Below are 19,463 nucleotides of genomic sequence, written 5' to 3'. Positions count from 1 at the left end.
ACTGGAAACCAGAAGGGAAAAGAGGTTCAAAAGTGGCATCAAACAGTTAAAAGTGACCTCAATAAGCCAGACATCCAAAGTCAAAAACAGTTGATGAAATAAGATCAATGAATGTGGAAAATGCCAACTGGCTTATGAAGCTATTAAAAAAAAATAAAAAAAAATTATAAATATAAGCCAGTGCCTTCTAACAGTCTTTTTATCCTTAAATATTTTTCACATTCCGCTAACTAAAATATTTATATACTCGTGTGTGTATATGTGTATATATGTGTGTGTGTGTGTGTGTGTATATATATATTTATATATGTAAAATTTAAGAGGGAAGAACAAGACAGCATCAGCAGTGGATGCAGAATTTCAAGCTTTGGGAATATGTAGCCAAGTTGGGTGAACATACGTTACTTGATGGGGAAGCACAAGAGTAGGAACAATGCTTAAAGCACTTCAGCTGGGATTCTGTTCTTTCACTAGGTTGCAAGGCAAACTTCTTTGTGACTCCTACAGCCTGGAAAGCTGTTTTGGTAGTTACACTTGGCAATGGAAAGTCTGTGCCACTAGAGAAACTCCAAGCTCTCTTTCAGTCCTAAACAATAAGACTCTACTCTAGAAAGCTGCATGGGAATAGGGATTGTGGGAATCCTACAGAATCCTACAGTACACAGTTACTTCCTAAGTTATTTCTTGGTAAAATTAGCCGTGCCTCAGAGACTGAATCATCTAGCAAACATTTCTATATTGCATCTCATCAGTCAAGCTCTCATTCATTGGCAACTGGCAGGTGTTTACATTTTAAGTCACTTATTTAAATATTCTTTTTTAGTTTTTCAAAATTTTTTAAGAAATAAATATAAAGATTTTTTAATAAGATAGTGCAAAAACTTTAAAAGCACTTATCTTTGAGTAGTCAGCACTGGTTCCCAACGGGGCCACCCGTTTTTGGATTTCCTTGGGTCACATGTTTCCGAAAAAACATGACGTTCTTTACGTTTCTATACGTATGTACGTAAGCACCGGGAGCGGCGCTTTACTAATTAAAAACCTGAGCGTTCTGTCAGCTTGTCGCCATTTTCAAAATCCCTTTACACGGAGGACATATGAGAATCTGGTTCCGTAAGTTGTTTCATTAAATTTCGTCTAAATGTTTCATTGAATTGTGCTTAAAGATTTCTGCAACAATGTAATGAAGAAATAAATGTAACAAATAAAATTGTTTATTTCAGGCACTGCTTACTTTCCCCTGAGGAAGCCACATCGGGTGAAACGGTGGCCCCGTTGGGAACCAGTGCTGACTACTCAAAGATAAGTGCTTTTAAAGTTTTTGCACTATCTTATTAAAAAATCTTTATATTTATTTCTTAAAATAAAAAATTTTGAAAAACTAAAAAAGAATATTTAAATAAGTGACTTAAAATGTAAACACCTGCCAGTTGCCAATGAATGAGAGCTTGACTGATGAGATGCAATTTAGAAATGTTTGCTAGATGATTCAGTCTCTGAGGCACGGCTAAGTTTACCAAGAAATAACTTAGGAAGTAACTGTGTACTGTAGAATTCAATTGATACTTCCTTAGTACTTGTAATTTGGTTAATCCTACAGAATCCACAGGATTCCCACAGGTGTAAAAAACATTATCATGAGATTCTTGCAGGGATGGAAGACGTTATTATGAGATTCCCAAGGGAACTGAAGTTCCTGCTGTAGAATTCCTGCAGAAATGTAATCAAAATCTCTGGAGACTCCAGAATGAGGCTTGGACAACAGAGAGAAGTAAACGATAGCTTCAACTCCTGCAGATATGAATGGGGATGGAGGAGATTAAATTAAGGGGATGGGTGGAGATGGAATGGATCTTAGTGGTTACAGGTATGTATGAGCTAAATTCCATTAGGAATGGGTGGGGATAGGTGAAATTTCTGTCCCCATGCAACTCTCTACTCCACACGGACTTGGAAACGAAGCACTGCTTGGGCAGTAAAGGACGGCATCTTGGCACTCAGTTCTGGGAGGATTATAGCAGCTGAACCAAGACACCTAAGCAGTATTGAAGACCTTTTGAAAATTCACAGAGGTGTGGTTAATAGTTTAGTTTCAGTTTGTGGACTTTTAGCTGTCAACGAGTCATCCAGAGGATTAGTGGCCAAATTAGACCAGTCTTGGGGGTCCATCAGATTTGGAGATGAAGGAAACAATAAACAGACTGGAGATGTTCCTGTTAGAAAAAATGGATAGTATTGTGATTTTTGACTTATACCCTACCCAAGCAAAGATGCATGAGGATGAACTTGGTTGACGAAGTATATTTAATGGGTGCTAAACAACTACTAGATTTGAAACCCAGCAATGCTACACTGTTTAGAGATTATGAGAATGCAAACTATAAGACTGAGAGACTAGAAAAATCAGCTAAGATGAGAGAATTTAAGATACATGAACTTTCTCAAGTCACCATCGATTACACCAACACATATGGTAAGGCAGTATTTGGTAAAAATCCTTACAATAATCAGAAACATTTCAGCCCTTGTATCTTGTGCATATCATGTTGACAAGATTTGGGCAGTTTGAGAGAGGGTGGAGGACCAGAAAGCTGAATTTTCTACTTATATTTTAGATTTATGAATTTTTGGAAGACTCAATTACCGTATTTTCGCGGATATAACGCGCGCGTTATACGCGATTTTACCTACCGCGCATACCCCTCGCGCGTTATATGCCTGAGCGCGGTATAGAAAAGTTTTTAAACATAGTTCCCACCCCGCCCGACGCCCGATTCACCCCCCCAGCAGGACCGCTCGCACCCCCACCCCGAACGACCGCTCGCACGCGCTCCCACCCGCACCCGCATCCACGATCGGAGCAAGAGGGAGCCCAAGCCCTCTTGCCCGGCCGACTCCCCGACGTCCGATACATCCCCCCCCCCCCCGAAGGACCGCCGACTTCCCGACAATATCGGGCCAGGAGGGAGCCCAAACCCTCCTGGCCACGGCGACCCCCTACCCCCACCCCGCACTACATTACGGGCAGGAGGGATCCCAGGCCCTCCTGCCTTCGACGCAAACCCCCCTCCCTCCAACGACCGCCCCCCCCCCAAGAACCTCCGACCGCCCCCCCAGCCGACCCGCGACCCCCCTGGCCGACCCCCACGACCCCCCCACCCCCCTTCCCCGTACCTTTGGAAGTTGGCCGGACAGACAGGAGCCAAACCCGCCTGTCCGGCAGGCAGCCAACGAAGGAATGAGGCCGGATTGGCCCATCCGTCCTAAAGCTCCGCCTACTGGTGGGGCCTAAGGCGCGTGGGCCAATCAGAATAGGCCCTGGAGCCTTAGGTCCCACCTGAGGGCGCGGCCTGAGACACATGGTCGGGTTTGGCCCATGTGCCTCAGGCCACGCCCCCAGGTGGGACCTAAGGCTCCAGGGCCTATTCTGATTGGCCCACGCGCCTTAGGCCCCACCAGTAGGCGGAGCTTTAGGACGGATGGGCCAATCCGGCCTCATTCCTTCGTTGGCTGCCTGCCGGACAGGCGGGTTTGGCTCCCGTCTGTCCGGCCAACTTCCAAAGGTACGGGGAAGGGGGGTGGGGGGGTCGCGGGTCGGCTGGGGGACGGGCGGAGGTTCTTGGGGGGGGGCGGTCGTTGGGGGGGGGGGGTTTGCGTCGAGGGCAGGAGGGCCTGGGATCCCTCCTGCCCGTAATGTAGTGCGGGGTGGGGTTAGGGGGTCGCCGTGGCCAGGAGGGTTTGGGCTCCCTCCTGGCCCGATATTGTTGGGGAGTCGGCGGTCCTTCGGGGTGAGGGTGCGAGTGGTCCTGCCGGGGGGGGGGGATGTATCGGACGTCGGGGGGGGGCATCAGGCTTTCAGGATGGGGACAGACCTTCAAGGGGGGACAGGACTTCAAGGGGGGACAGTGCACGGAAAGTCAGGGGGGGTGAACGGAGAGTCAGGACAGCGCACGGAAAGTCAGGGCAGTGCACGGAAGTCAGGGGGGGTGAACGGAGAGTCGGGACAGCGCACGGAAAGTCAGGGCGGGCGAAAGGAGCGTCGGGCATCATGCGCGTTATATGCCTGAGCGCGGTATAGAAAAGTTTTGGTACATATCATCGTGATTTCTGCGCGCTATACCCCTGTGCGCGTTTTACACAGGTGCGCGTTATATCCGCGAAAATACGGTAACTCTTCTAGTGTAGGGACTTCAGCTAGATGTTTTTTTTAAATTTAAAATGAAATAAATTGTTATATTCAATAACTGAATAAACACTCCTTTAGTATGAAGCTAATTAATAGGTACCACTATTTATCAGTAGTGCTGCTGCTGTTTGTCTTGCCACTGATTCAACAGGACACAGAGCATTGATTTATGATGACAACTTACTTAAGACAGAGAAGCCAGAATGTACAGGACACTTACTTTCCTGGGACATCATATGACTAATAAAAAATAGTACTCATCTCATAGCAGGAAGTTATTACACAATCCTCAGCTTTTATCCTTAGAGCTAAACTACTCCACTATCACATGGATTCTATTCTGTCATGAAGAAGCTTTCTTTTTTGTCTTAGTGAGCCCTCATGGAGACCAAGGAAACTACAGGACAGGAAAACAGAGGAAAATACATGCCCAGATGCCTCTGACTGAAAGTATTTAAAATTACACTAGTTAATAGATAATTTCTAAGCAATTAAAAAAGTCAGATAATTTAATGGATTTTAAACAGAATGCTACCCAAGATGCCTAAAAAAATTGAAATGTGTACATTGTAATACAATTGTCCCAAGCTTGCCAGAGCCAACGGAGGACCAAGAAGACAGCAGACAGTACAGCAATGCTAGGCAGATCCATAACAGCAGAAATAAGAACATTGTATAAAGGTGGAATATAAATAATAAACTAAGAGGATTACAATAGTACATCATAATTAAAACAATAACTTAACATAATACCACATACATCACAATAGATCATTACATAACAAGTTTTCTTTATAATGTCCTGAGAGGATCATTAAATCCAATTTTTCTGGGTCAGACTAATGGTCCATCTAGTCCAGTATCCTGTTTCCACAGTGGCCAATCCAGGTCATAAGTATTTGGCAGAAACCTAAATAGCAGCAACATTCCAAGCTATCAATCCAGGACAAGCAGTGGCTTCCCCCCTATCTGTCTCAATAGCAGACTATGGACTTTTTCTCCAGGAACTTGTCCAAAAGGCCATTCCATGTCAAATGGTCTAGACCTCCCTAAGTGACCATCTCAGAAGTAAAGAAATTTTATTTGCTGAATATAGGCAACATATATAATTAACACAAAGGAAATAAGTTAGGTAACACTAGTGCTGCCCAATTTCTGATTTGAATCGAATCAAATCGATTTGCTTAAAAAAAAAAAAAATCAGTCTCCCAATTCCGTGACCGACCCTCCTCCCCGTGCCTTACTAAAACAGGAGCGGCAGCGCTGCCTCTTGCTGGTTGTCCACTGCTGCTGCTGCTTTAGGGGGTGAGGGGGAGGATCAGTCAGGAAGGCCTGTCCCCCTGCTCCAAAGGCCTGCATCCCCCTACGCCGAAGGTCTGCATATTCGGCCAGCTTCCCCGCTCTTACCTTAACATAATACGGCAGCCTACAAGATCGCCAGTGCTGTAGCGATCCTTGCAGCTGCCATCGTCGTCGTAGTCAGTGGCACGTTCCCTCTGCTGCGATCCTGCCCCTGACGTCAGAGGACCGCGGCAGAGGGAACATGCTGCTGACGACAATGGCAGCTGCAAGGATCGTTACAGCACTGGCAATCCTACAGGCTGCCATATTATGTTAAGGTAAGAGCGGAGAAGCTAGCCGAACATGCAGGCCTTTGGAGGGGGTGGGATTGGCCTTCGGGGGGGAGAGGGGCAGGGCAAGCCTTCAGGGAAAGCTGGGGGAACATGCAGGCCTTCGGGGGGGGGGCAGGCTTTCAGGGGAAGCTGGAGGAGCATGCAGGCCTTTAGGGGGTGGGAGCAGGCCTTTAAGGGAAGCTGGGGGAACATGCAGGCCTTCAGGGGTGGGGGGCCCTGGTGTAGAAGTACACAGAGGGAGGGAAGGAAGGTTCAAAGAGACGTGCATATAATGGGGGGAGAGAAATAATGGGTCTAAAAACAGAGGAGAGGGAGAGAGATGGGGGACAATGGGATTTAGGGAAGGAAGGAACAGAAAGGGAGAGAAGTTGGACACAAGGGATGGGGTAGAAGAAGCTGGGGGTGGGTGAGCATAGAGATATTGGATAGGAGGGTAACTGGGAAGAGAAAGGGAGAGCTGGTGAACCCTGGGGTGGAGGAGAAGGAGGGAGAGATGCTGGATGAAGGGTAGTTGAGAAAAGGAGATATGGTGAATTTGGGGATGGGATGGTCCATCGCTGCAGCTGCGGGGGTTTAGAGATGAAAAAAAGGAAAGATGCCAGCCCTCCGGGGGAAGGAAGGGAAAGGAAGGGAAACAGAAGGGGAGGACAGAGATAGAAGATGAATGGTTAACACGGAGAAAGAAGAAATAAGGAGACCCTGATCAAAAGACAACCAGAGCCTGGGACCAACATTATTTGAATAATGACCAGACAACAAAAGGTAGAAAAAATAATTTTATTTTCTGTTTTGTGATTACAATATGTCAGATTTCAAATGTGTATCCAGCCAGAGCTGGTGTTAGACCGCAAACATGAGCTAGAATTTAACAGAGAGAGGAAAAAAGTCTTTTTTGTTTATTTTGTTTACACCACAGCGCCAGTATAGTTAGGAGAAGGCAAAGGGGGTGAAGAGGCTATGAAATAAACCCACCAGGATGTTTGAAAAAAAAACAACAACAAAAAAAACCCCAAACCGAAAACCCAATTGGGCAGGAAAATCGAATTGAAAAATCGATTCAGTAGGCTGAATCGAATCAATTTTTTTTTTTCCTGAATCAGCAGCACTACACCCTTTTTAAATTGAACAATGCATTTAAAAAAAAAAAAAGTTTTCAAAGATCACCTTTCTTCAGATCTGACCTGGTCCACATTTCACTTCTCAAGGAGCCATCATGAAGACATGAGGATAAACACTCCAAAAGGTTGAAATGTTTTTGAAGAGTATTAGTCAATCTCACAGCCACATCACATTGTGTTTTTAGAATTAACTATCTGGAATATGTTGGATTTAAAAAAATCTAAATCAGAAACATTGGCTTCTACAGTTCTTTCATTTTGGATTTTTGTCACACCTGTGGACTCCTACAGGTCAACTTCACACTTTATTGACTTCAGAATTGGATGGTAGAACATTTCCTTGAAGTATCTGTGATTGAAGACTTTGAACATTTTATGTTTACTGGTTCATAACAGCATACAGACTCCTGAGGCAGGCCCATTGGGGCCTAAACACGATTGTGTCGAATCATTGCAATAAAAGAAATTGGAACATCTACCAGTCACCTTCATTGTTTGTTTTCTGCTTTCATGTTTGTGAAGGTGGTACCTCCTTTTTTGAAATAGTATACACACAAAGGAGGCATGGGAAACTTCCTCACCATACAACAATATTCTGTTCTGCTCTGCAATATATAAGAAAATAATAAACAAGCAACATGAAAAACAGGCAAGAACATGATTGTAGCAGTTTTCTGGGTTTTGCAGCGTCTGAGTAGAAAGAACTGACGTTTCAGCCATCATGCTGTGGCTTTCTTCAGGGTATGCTGTGAGCTCTGCAGTGTGCCTTTATATATATATATATATATATAGTGGGTCTACAGACCTGATTAAGAACAGGGCAGTCTGTGGGTCAAGAAATTTGAATTTTTGGTGGGAAAGTTGGTTGGGTTGACCTGATTGACAAAAGGGCAGTCTGTGGGTCAAGAAATTTGAATTTTGGCATGAAAGTTCATTGGAAAGCCAAGGCAAGAACATGATAGAGTAGTAACATGGAATCAACCTGTTGCGTGCAACAAGTACTAGCTGGAACAAAGCTAGCAGTAAAGACAGGCACTCTCATAGAGACAGCCATCTGATGGTTGGAAGATACTCAGACCTGAAAAGAGAAACATCTAAGGCAGAAAAAATGCAGGCAATACAGATAAATAAAAACAGAATACACCTCTCCCTCCGTATTCACGGTTTCAGCAATTGCGGTTTTAATTATTCACGGTTTTTAGCTTGCTGGCTCCTCCTCCCAAATTACATCAGCTTGCATAGAGAAATTGCCGATTCCAAGCATTTACAGAGAAAATCACCGATTCCCAGCACTTTCTTCACTGTGTTTTGCCTCTCCTTTAGGAACAGGCCAGATCTCCCACCATGTTATTCGTGGTTTCACCATTTTCACGAAGGTTTTTAATAGAAAACAGCAAATAACATATGAAAAAGTTATTTGCGGTTTTTCTGTATTTGTGGTTCTGTGAATCCCCTATCACAGTGAACCTACAGAGGGAGAAGTGTAGATAGAGGGCGGGTCGTATTGACTCCATCAGGGACTAACAGAAATAAGATTACCAAAGGTAAGAACCTGATCTTACATTCTGTTTTGTCCCCTTCGGAGTCAAAACGATAGGTGACATCTAGGGTGGGACAGAAGAGCCTGCCCTCAATATTGAGGCCCCCAAAGCAGTCTCAGACTGATCCGCCACATCCAAATTTCAGCCAGATGAATCGCCAGATCTTTAGTTAATGTATAGTGCTGCATATGTCTAGCAGCACTATAAAAATAAGTAGACGAAGTACTTCCGCTTCTAGATCCTGCTTCAAAAGCTGTGTCTTTGGCAAAGCATTTTGCTAAGCGCAAGCCACATTAACTCTGGCTTTTCTCTCCTGCAACATTTGCAAATCTTGTTGTGTGCTTCTGTATGTTTGTTCTTTGCCTGTGAGTATGGCCTCTTCAATCTCAGCATTTTAGGGTGGAGTCCAAAATCTTTGTTACGTGTCTCTTCACTGACTGACATTCTATAGATTTGCTTATTGTGTTCAGCTGTCTAACACTCCCTATATCTATACACACTCGTACATGTGTAAATTGATAACACATTACAAATACAATATTCACAAATATATACAACAAAGACAAGTATTCTGGCCTCTGTAAGAAATGAACTGAGGCATATCTGTTTTTTCCATTAGTTTACTATCACTGCTAGCTTTAAGTAACAGTCTATAAATTTACATTTGAGATGAAGTATGTTAACAAATGATCAAATATGGTTTCATATTTTATCTTTATTCAACGTCACTTCCTGACAAAGCTTTAACAGGCGAAAAAACTAAAGTCGGGGGGCCAGCTCGTGCTAAATGGCATCAGGAGAATATTCACTTTGTTTCACATGGGTTGCCGGATGCAATGAAGTTCAGCAGACCGCCCAAATGAACAGACTGGACAGATAAGCATAATGCAGCATATGCAGTATTAGCATAATTAATTTTTCTGGGCGGTAGGGACTATGATGGTCCCATCGGCAACCGATACTATGTTCATTAATCACTGAACTCCTCACTTAGTTGAAGGTTTGAGCACTTCACTATTTCATTTATTATTAAGATTTTCTGTGGATTTTGGGGGAAAAGTTTTATAGTATCACAACTATAGTAAATGTGGATCCCTAATTTTTTGTGTTGTTGTTTCATCAAATTATTCTTTACTAGCTCTTTAAGCCCATTACATTAACGGGTGCTAGAGACGCTTCCTCCTTTTCCCCTTCCCCTTGCATTTCCCTTTGCACGGTCTCCCTCGTGATCAGGACGGGGTGGAGGGGGCTGCCGGCTGGGGCCAGCGGAGAGGAACTAGGCGGCTGGAGGAGTAGCAGCAGTCGCTGCCGATCGCAGCCTCCGTCCTACCTGGATTTGCTTTTTTTTCTGCATCGGGAAGGTGGAGAGCGGCCTGCGAGGTTCGCTACAGCGGCTGGCGAACCTCAGCAGACCGCTTTGAAGAGCAGCGGCAGCGGGAGGGAGGAGTCTCTGGAACACGCGTCTCCAGCTAGCGCAGGCGCCGTGAGGTGTGACACAGAAGCACATCTCACGCCACCAGGAATCACGATCTTTGAAAAGTGCATGCGTGCTTAGCCTTTTATTATTATGGATAATCTTACACATTTTTATACCATATCTTTATAAATTATAAACTTCCAAGTTGGCAGGGATATCTGCTAGCTTTCAATCCTATTTCCCGCTTTCAGCGTTGCTGCAAGCAGAGCATCTTTTACATGCAGAATTATATGCAGTCCGTGTCTAGTGGGCAAGATTAGTCATTCTGTTGATCAGAAGAGCAGTGAATAGTCTACAATTGCTTCAATCAATAAAGTGTATCCTAATTGATCTACAGCTGAATCATTTCTTTTTCTTACAACTCTTGGATTGTGTAACTTTCAATCCTAGAAACATAGAAAACATAGAAACATAGAAAGATGACGGCAGAAAAGGGCCACAGCCCATCAAGTCTGCCCACTCCATTTACCCACCCTATTAAGTCTGAGTGCTAATGACTTAGTTCCTTAACTCGACCGTCGTAGGGATCCCACGTGGATGTCCCATTTATTCTTAAAGTCGAGCACACTGGTGGCCTTGATCACCTGAAATACTTCCTGATGTCACCACTAAATTTCCCTCCTCTGAGTTTGAGCGGGTGCCCCCTTGTGACCGAGGGTCCCTTGGGAAAGAATATATCGTTTTCCACCTCTACACGACCTGTGACGTACTTGAATGTCTCGATCATGTCACCCCTTTCCCTGCGCTCCTCTAGGGTATAGAGCTGCAGCTTGCCCAGTCTTTCTTCGTATGAGAGACCCTTGAGTCCAGCGACCATCCTAGTGGCCATCCGCTGGACCGACTCAGCTCGAAGCACATCTTTCCGGTAATGTGGCCTCCAGAATTGCACACAGTATTCCAGATGAGGTCTCACCATGGTTCTGTAGAGTGGCATTATGACTTCAGGTTTGCGGCTGACGAAGCTTCTATTGATACATCCCATCATTTGTCTTGCCTTGGATGAGGCCTTCTCTACTTGTTTGGCAGCCTTCATGTCTGCGCTGATGATCACTCCCAAGTCCCGTTCTTCTGAAGTCTTAGCTAGTATTTCTCCATTCAAGGTGTATGTTCTGCATGGATTTCTGCTACCGAGATGCATGACCTTACACTTCTTAGCGTTGAAGCCCAGCTGCCATGTTGAGGACCAGTTTTCCAATGTGATCAGATCCTGCATCATACTATCTTTGAGATTGCTTTCACCTACAATTTACACAGTTTGGCGTCGTCGGCAAACAGTGCTACTTTACCCTGAAGCCCTCGGGTCAAGTCCCTTATGAATATGTTGAAAAGGGTTGGTCCCAGGACTGAGCCCTGCGGCACTCCGCTAGTCACTTCCGATGTCTCAGAGAGGGTGCCATTGACCACCACCCTCTGAAGTCTTCCACTCAGCCACTCCTTGACCCATGCAGTTAGTTTCTCATCTAACCCCATTGATTTCATCTTGTTTAATAGTCTACGGTGTGGGACACTGTCAAAGGCTTTACTGAAATCCAAGTACACTATGTCCAGAGACTCTCCCAAGTCCAGCTTTCCTGTCACCCAGTCAAAGAAGCTGATAAGATTGGACTGGCATGACCTGCTCCTAGTGAATCCATGTTGGCAGGGATCCCTCAGATTCCCCTCATCCAGTATTGTGTCCAGTTTGCCTTTAAGTAGGGTTTCCATGAGTTTACACACTATTGATGTGAGACTCACTGGTCTGTAATTCGCAGCCTCCGCTCTGCAACCCTTCTTGTGCAGAGGAACAACGTTGGCAGTTTTCCAGTCCAGGGGGACTCTCCCCGTTCTCAGGGAGAGATTGAAGAGCACGGCTAACGGTTCCGCCAAAATATCGCATAGCTCTCTGAGCACTCTTGGGTGCAAATTGTCCGGTCCCATGGCTTTGTTCACCTTGAGTCCTGACAGTTCTCTGTAAACATCAGCTGGTGTGAACTCAAAATTCTGAAATGGGTCTTCCATGCTTTGCTTTGCTTCCAGCTTCACAATATGGAGGGCACCTAAGAGTGCAGAATTCTGTGCACTACATATGGAGAGCGATCTTTCAACATAACCTGAACAAATTAGCCAATTTACCATGTAAAAATGGGAGTACAATTTGAAGATAATTTTTTTTAAGCAAAACCAGCTAATGATACTATGCATTCTGATTGAGACGGAGTGTAAAGCAGCACACACACCTCCACAATACATGTCAAATGAAGTTGGAAAGAACAGGTATACAAAGAAAATTTTGGCTGCCCAGTAATATTGATTTTCTAGTCAAACTTTTATTGGTGTGACTATAACTATGATTGCAACTGTCTTAACTTTTACAGCTCCTTCAGTTTCACTGTACATTTCCTTTGCTTATATGAGATGGTTTTAAGTGCTCAATATAAGTTAATAGCAAGGGACTTTAGTACAAAGATTTAGAAGTGGAGACTACGTTAATCTATTAATCTTTGTTAAAATAAGATGCAGCTCAACAGAGATGGTACTTTTAGAACTTATTTACAATTAGCAAATATCTAATCTAATCTTCATTTTATATACCGAATCTACTCCCTAAGGAGCCTGACTCGGTTTACAGTTTGTAAAAAATGAAACATAACAAGTAAAAACTGTGGGATAAAAACAGAAACTGGTTAGATTAGATAGATGGAAAAAGTTAGAAAAAAGTATGTTGAACTGCTTAAATTATTATACGACAGCTAAAATCAAATTAACTATTGTGAAAACAATCAGGTTTTTAAACTTTTTTGAAATTGAAATAATTGATCTACCAGTCTTAGAGAATCTGGAAGTCTATTTCAAATTCTCACCAATTTAAAAGTAAAAGATTTACTAAGCTTCCCAGTGCATTTAATACCTTTCAGAGAAGGAAATGCTAATTTGTGAATTGTTGTAATTCTTGAATAGCAGGATCTAAAGGAATTCCCACTAAGGGGAATCAAAGAGTTAAATATTCCATAAAGGAGTTTGAAAGCCACACATGCACACTTGAACTGTATCCTACGATGGACCGGAAGTCAATGGATTTTTCTCAGCAATGGGGAAACATGGTTGTACTTTCAAAATAAGTTTGGCCACTGTATTCTGTATTAACTGGAGATGATCTAAACTGTCCTGTTTAATACCCAAATACATGGAATTACAGTAGTCCAACTGGGCCAACAAAGTGGATTGTACCAGTAATAAATAATGTTCTTGATAAAATAGTGCCCTGTCTTTCCTCAGCATGCACAAATTAAAGAAACATTTCTTTGCTAAGGAATTTATCTGGTCATTAAAAGTGAGAGAGGAATCCAGAATAATACCCAAAATTCTAGAAGTGAAGTCAAGTTGTAATATAGTATTTGATTTCAATGCAATATTAGTAGGGAGATTTTTGAAGCATTCAGTTTCATTTGAATGGAATTCGCCCAACTCTGGAGCTTAGAGATACAGCTATCTATGCCTGTAACCAGGTCACTGAAATCATGTTTGACTTTCAATAAAATAAAAATTTCATCCTTATAGGTAAAAATAGATTCTGCAGGCAAAAGACAGAAATTTTTTAAAGACATCATATAGATATTAAATAAAATAGGTGACAAAGAAGAACCTTGCAGCACCCTACATTTGGGTATCCATGAAGATGAGACCTGGTCCTCTAAACATACCTCATAAGAATGTCACAAAAGAAATTTACTAAACCAATCTAGAACCACATGGGTTAGTCCTATGTTAGCCAACATATGAATCAAAATATCATGATGAACCACATCAAATGCAGCAGACAAGTCAAATTGTAATAATACTGCATATTTTGGAATCACTGAGGGACAGTAGTGAATAGGAAGAGACCACTTCTTATCATCTCTAAATCATCTACTCTGTAGGTGCTCCTTAAACTAATTTTATTTATAAAGAAACAAATTGTACAGCTGTTCATGTGTTATTCAATTGCCTTATATCCATTCCTTTGTGCTGCTGATAAACTGTACAATGGTTCATGAATAACTTCTGATTGATGTCAATTTATTGCCTTTCATTTCAACAATGGAAAAATTAAAACCAATCAAGATCAGTGTCTTAATTATATGGCTCTTGAAAATTAAATAGGGATATCTTTCTGAAGGTGGCAATTTTAGTTCACTCAAATGTCCGCTGCTATGAGGTAGCACACAGACAATTCCCAAGCTCTTAGTTTGATGACAGACACGCTCCTGATTCACATGCTGTTATAAATAAGCATGAAAGAGGAGTTGTCTTAGAATACAGACACTGCTCTGCCATCATTTCAGACAATCTAACAATGATGAACTCTAGCCAACAAGCCTAATACCACGCCTATTCAGTCTGGAAGACGGACTAAGTTGAAGCCTCCTTTGAGCAGGAAATAAATTGACTTGCCCCTATCATTCAGTGTACCAATGGCAAAGGAGACTCTTGTGTTTATGACCAAGGAATTCTACAGAATCACAATCAAATACTTCAACCATTAGACTCCTGGGATCCAGTTCAGGCATTTTGGCCCCGATTCTGTAAAAAGTGTCTATCATTAGGCACTTAGATCGGTATACCTAGTCAATCTAGGTGCCTAATTTAAATTTTAATTGGTTCAATCAGCTCTGTTAATTGAACAGTGACATTAAAAAATTTAAAAAAAATCACTGCCTACCCATAAAGTAGGTGTGGTTAGGGGTAGAGTTTGGATGTGGATTGCCTTAGGCACCAGTAGGTGTTTAGTTTAGGTGGTAGTAAATTAGGCCAAGAAAGCCTAATATACTGGCACCAAACATTATGACCCCTACTGGCGTCTAAGTCGAGTTGGGCGCCACTAGGTGCAATTCTACAAATGGCACCTAGCAGTTGGTTGACAATTGTGCTGAGTTGTGCCTAGCCCATGAGTTAAAGGCACATTTGTGATGGACCTATAATTCTCCCACATGGCAGTAAATGGAGTGAACAGAACTTCTTATGCTCATAAAATTACTAAGTAGTCTAAAGCTGTCTCAAGAGAAAAATAGCTTACATTAATTGAAATGTGTTAAGTGAAATATACCAATACACACAAACTTTAAACTGTTCTTTGAAATTGTCTAATCTAGCAATTAATTTCTCAGGTCTGAGTTTGGGGTACCACTTTTACCTTGGAATGGTCCTGCTTCAATGATGCCTTCTTTATTGCCATCAAAGCTATGGGATGTTATCTGTGTTTCAGAAAGGCCAAGCCCAGTTGGCAGTGAACGTTTCAAGTCCTGTGAAACATGGGAAAAGAAAGGCACATCCATGTAAAGATCCCAGAATACAGGGCACTTAGACATTTTGCTGCTCTTTCTGTGCTATACAGAACTTGGTTTATGCTGTCATCACATTCTATCATAATACATCAGCTTCAAAAATGACACAAAGCATTTGAATATGTGTTCTGGAATAGAGTTAACCCTTATCCTCCAAATTATTTTTTAATTTACATGCCTTAAACTGAGCCCAGTTAAAAGCAGATTGAATTTAGCTATTTATATACCAGTTTGGTATGTGTGTGTGTGTGTGTGTGTGTATATATATATATATATATATATAAATAATGTGTGTATGTATATGTATATATATATATATATATATATTATATAAATACTGAAACAAGACACTTGAAGTTACGGATTTTCAATAATATTTCATGCAACAGTAAAACCTCCAGAAATGAGCACTCCAAAAAATGAAAGTTTCCAAAACTTGTTTTCTCTTTAAGAAGTTAATTGTGTCTAGTTGCATATTTCAGACTCAGTTTATTTAATTTTTTGACATAGGAGGTTTCTTCATCTTCCTCTGGGTCTCCAGCTCAATTAGAATTAGGATATGACATCATGACCCCTCCTATGCAATTAATAAGGATTTTGTTTTATCGAGTCTTCTAAACCAGTGTGCCTTCACACCAGATCACATATACCATGGCAAGTCACCAGATCAAAGACAGTATTTGGAGTTTGCTTTTATCAGCATCATGTAGAGAATGATCACCAGTGCTGGTTATATAATGTGCTGGAGCTCTCTTCTAACATGGATAATCATATATACCTCTCCTTCTTCCTAGCTCAGTATTTTCAGGATGTGGAAATGAATTGATCACATGCAGAGCACAGACAGTAAGGCCTTACTTGTGTCTGCATCTTCCCCCCACCCTTCTTCAAGGCTGTGTATCTTATTTCCAACCTTTGGCTCCAAGTTTTCTTTGTACACTTCTCCCTCCGTATTCGCTGTGATAGGTGATTAATAGAACCGCAAATACAGAAAAACCGCAAATAACTTTTTCATACGTTATTCGCTGTTTTCTATTAAAAACCATCCTGAAAATGGTGAAACTACGAATAACATGGTGGGAGACCTGGCCTGTTTCTGAAGGAGAGGCAAAACACAGTGAAGGAATTGCTGGGAATCGGCGATTTTCTCCTTAAACACTTAGAATTAGCAATTTCTCTATGCAAGCTGATGTAATTTGGGGGGGAAGGGGGGAGGGAGCCAGCAAGCTAAAAACCGTGAATAATCTAAACCGTGAATGCTGAAACCGCGAATACGGAGGTCGAAGTGTATCCACACTGCCTGTTCCAAGATTGTTGGTGCACTACATAATATTTTGCTAACCAGTGTTTGGAGTTTGAATAGATCAGGGGTAGGGAACTCCGGTCCTCGAGAGCCATATTCCAGTTGGGTTTTCAGGATTTCCCCAATGAATATGCATTGAAAGCAGTGCATGCAAATAGATCTCATGCATATTCACTGGGGAAATCCTGAAAACCCAACTGGAATACGGCACTCGAGGACCGGAGTTCCCTACCCCTGGAATAGATTGAGGAACTTCTATATCCAATACAATTTAATTTAGTCACTGTAGCAACAATCTGCAGCCAAGGACTCCTTCCAGAACCCTGTAGTCATGGGCCCTGAATTTGGCTATCAAGCATCACCAATGACCATGACTTCACTCTTCATTTCCCAGTTGACTTACCGTAAGTAAGGTGCCTCAGCAAACCCAGGGAGCCAAAGACCTCACTTGGTACTTTAATCAGATATTTTTCACATGGCAGCATGCAGTGCTGTCCCTAAACTACCAGACTGGTTTAACACAACTCAAAATCTGGTGGTTGGAATATATCTGCACATAAAATGTAGTAACGCTGTGTAAAGCAATCTATTTATTTATATATTCTATTTTATTTATTTATTGGGATTACTACCTATATGAAGAGGTTCACCCAAGGTGGTGTACAGCAGTTATAAAATTGGCAACAATCCCAAAATGGATGGCAACAATCCCAAAATAGATAAGAATATAACACCCCCCTCCCCTTTTTACTAAGCTGTGGTAGAGGTTTCTACTGTGACCTGGACCGCCGAATGCTCCGACGCTCATAAGAATTCTGAGCATTGGAGAATTTACGCTCCAGGTCACAGTAGAAATCTCTACCACGGCTTAATAAAAGGGGGGGGGGGGGGAGATAATGTTCTTATCATCTATTTGGGGATTGTTGCCAATCTAGAAATTCTTCTAATAAAATTTAAATTTTAAAAATAGACTGCACCAAATATCCATACAATACTTTTCATCTACAAAAATAAATTATTTTCCCTCTTAAGACGGCTGGACTCTCTATTACATAAAGACCACTAACAGCAAGTATCAAAATGTGATTTTTTTTTCCATGCTATTTATGCTGATTGTAGTGACAACCCTTAAAGCCAGTAATAAGAAAAAAAAAAAAAAATCAGTCTAGCAATTAGTTATTCCAACCTCCTTGAGCAGCAAGAGATTGCAGGCACCAAGTTACATCCAATTTTTCTTAATAGTAGGCACAACAAATGATCACAACTGTCATTTTCAGACCTTTTAAATGGTCATCTCAGAAATATAGGTCAGCTTTCATAAAATATGAAAAGGCTGGATCGCCAATGAGTTTCCCCTCTCCAGAAGTGACTATTCTAAACCACATCACAGCAGGACAAGGCTTCTTTTTTTAAAGGACAAAATAGGTGATAACAAATGTAGAGCTAGACTTACAATATACAGTCAAGAAAGACACAACCAGAATACATATTATTTTAAGCAATTTGTGTGTGCGTAAGCTGGTAAACAGATTATGGCTAATATTATAGTCTCAAATTCTTTTTACTTTTTATTTTTTTTTTTTGGGGGGGGGAGCAGCAGGAGGACTTGCAATATTAGATATATTTGCTTGAATTTACTGTATTTGATATACCAATCATTACTTGGCATAGTGTGCCTCACTACAGTACAGTGGTACCTTGGATTACGAGCATAATCCGTTCCAGGAGCATGCTCGTAATCCAAAATGCTCGTTTATCAAAGCGAGTTTCCCCATAAGAAATAATGGAAACTCGCTTTGATACGTTCCCACCCCCGATAACCGGCATCACTCCCCTCCGCTCGCAAAGGCCCCCCCCGAACAACTTAAACTTACCCCCCCCTCCGGTCTGGCACCGGCACCGGCGCCCAGGCACAGATCGTGCCGGTGCCTAGAAAATCTTCCAGCTTCTGCCTGCCTTGAGCATGCATCTGCGCATGCTCAAGGACTTCTAATTCTCCCTCTCCCCGAGAATCTCGCACGGGGGGGGGGCGGTTGGAGCGAGGGGGCCTTTGCGAGCGGGTGGGAGCGATGCTGGTTATCGGGGGGGGGGGGGGTGCTCGCAAATCGAGTCAACACTCGGTTTGCGAGTCAAAAGTTTGCTGAGTGTTTTGCTCGTCTTGCAAAACACTCGCAAACCGGGTTACTCGCAAACCGAGGTTTAACTGTATTTGCTTGTATTAAATGACCAACCCTGCTCTTAAAAATTCAGAAAGCGTTAAAAATTTTTTACAGCTTAGTAACTGGGTTTTCCAGTATTGCCTTGCCCTTATTTCTCAAACCAGGCCACCAATAAAGAAAATCTGCACAGATTCCAAAGTACTTTTAATAAAGAATTTTGCAGACACTTTGCAAAACTCCTTATTACATTGCTCCTGCTTTCCAGATTCTTTGACATCACCACCCAACAAATCATTACTAACTTTAGAAGGAAATAAAAGACTCGGAGTAGCAACAATTCAAAAAAGCTAACCTAGTAACATAGTAGATGACGGCAGATAAAGATCCGAATGGTCCATCCAGTCTGCCCAACCTGATTCAATTTTAATTTTTCTTCTTAGCTATTTCTGGGCAAGAATCCAAAGCTCTACCCAGTACTGTGCTTGGGTTCCAACTGCCAAAATCTCCGTCAAAACCTACTCCAGCCAATCTACACTCTCCCAGCCATTGAAGCCCTCTCCAGCCCATCCTCCCCCAAACGGCCATATACAGACACAGACACCCCCACACAAGACTTTCTTTGTACTACACCACAGAAAATGACTAAAGATAGGCAGAGGGGGAAGCAAGTAGATGGTGGGAATACATTAGAAAAGAGAAACCATTACAGGAGTGAAAGCCTGGGCAAGGGGGAAGAAGGTTA

General features: G+C 42.4%; 1 protein-coding gene across 4 annotated transcripts in view; it reads right to left on the bottom strand.

Annotated features, from left to right (window-relative positions):
- Positions 1 to 19,463, bottom strand: part of ARFIP1 (ADP ribosylation factor interacting protein 1) — a 188,995-nt gene that overhangs the window by 96,502 nt on the left and 73,030 nt on the right. For all 4 annotated transcript variants that reach the window (XM_033940751.1, XM_033940741.1, XM_033940761.1 and 1 more), the window contains exon 4: positions 15,109 to 15,217. In XM_033940751.1, coding sequence (XP_033796642.1) covers positions 15,109 to 15,217 — 109 coding nt within the window. The remainder of the gene's footprint in view (positions 1 to 15,108; positions 15,218 to 19,463) is intronic.

Source organism: Geotrypetes seraphini, chromosome 1, assembly GCF_902459505.1.
Source record: "Geotrypetes seraphini chromosome 1, aGeoSer1.1, whole genome shotgun sequence".
Taxonomy (NCBI): domain Eukaryota; kingdom Metazoa; phylum Chordata; class Amphibia; order Gymnophiona; family Dermophiidae; genus Geotrypetes; species Geotrypetes seraphini.
The sequence above is the reverse complement of the archived record's forward strand: the minus strand, read 5'-3'. Positions and strand labels throughout refer to the sequence as shown.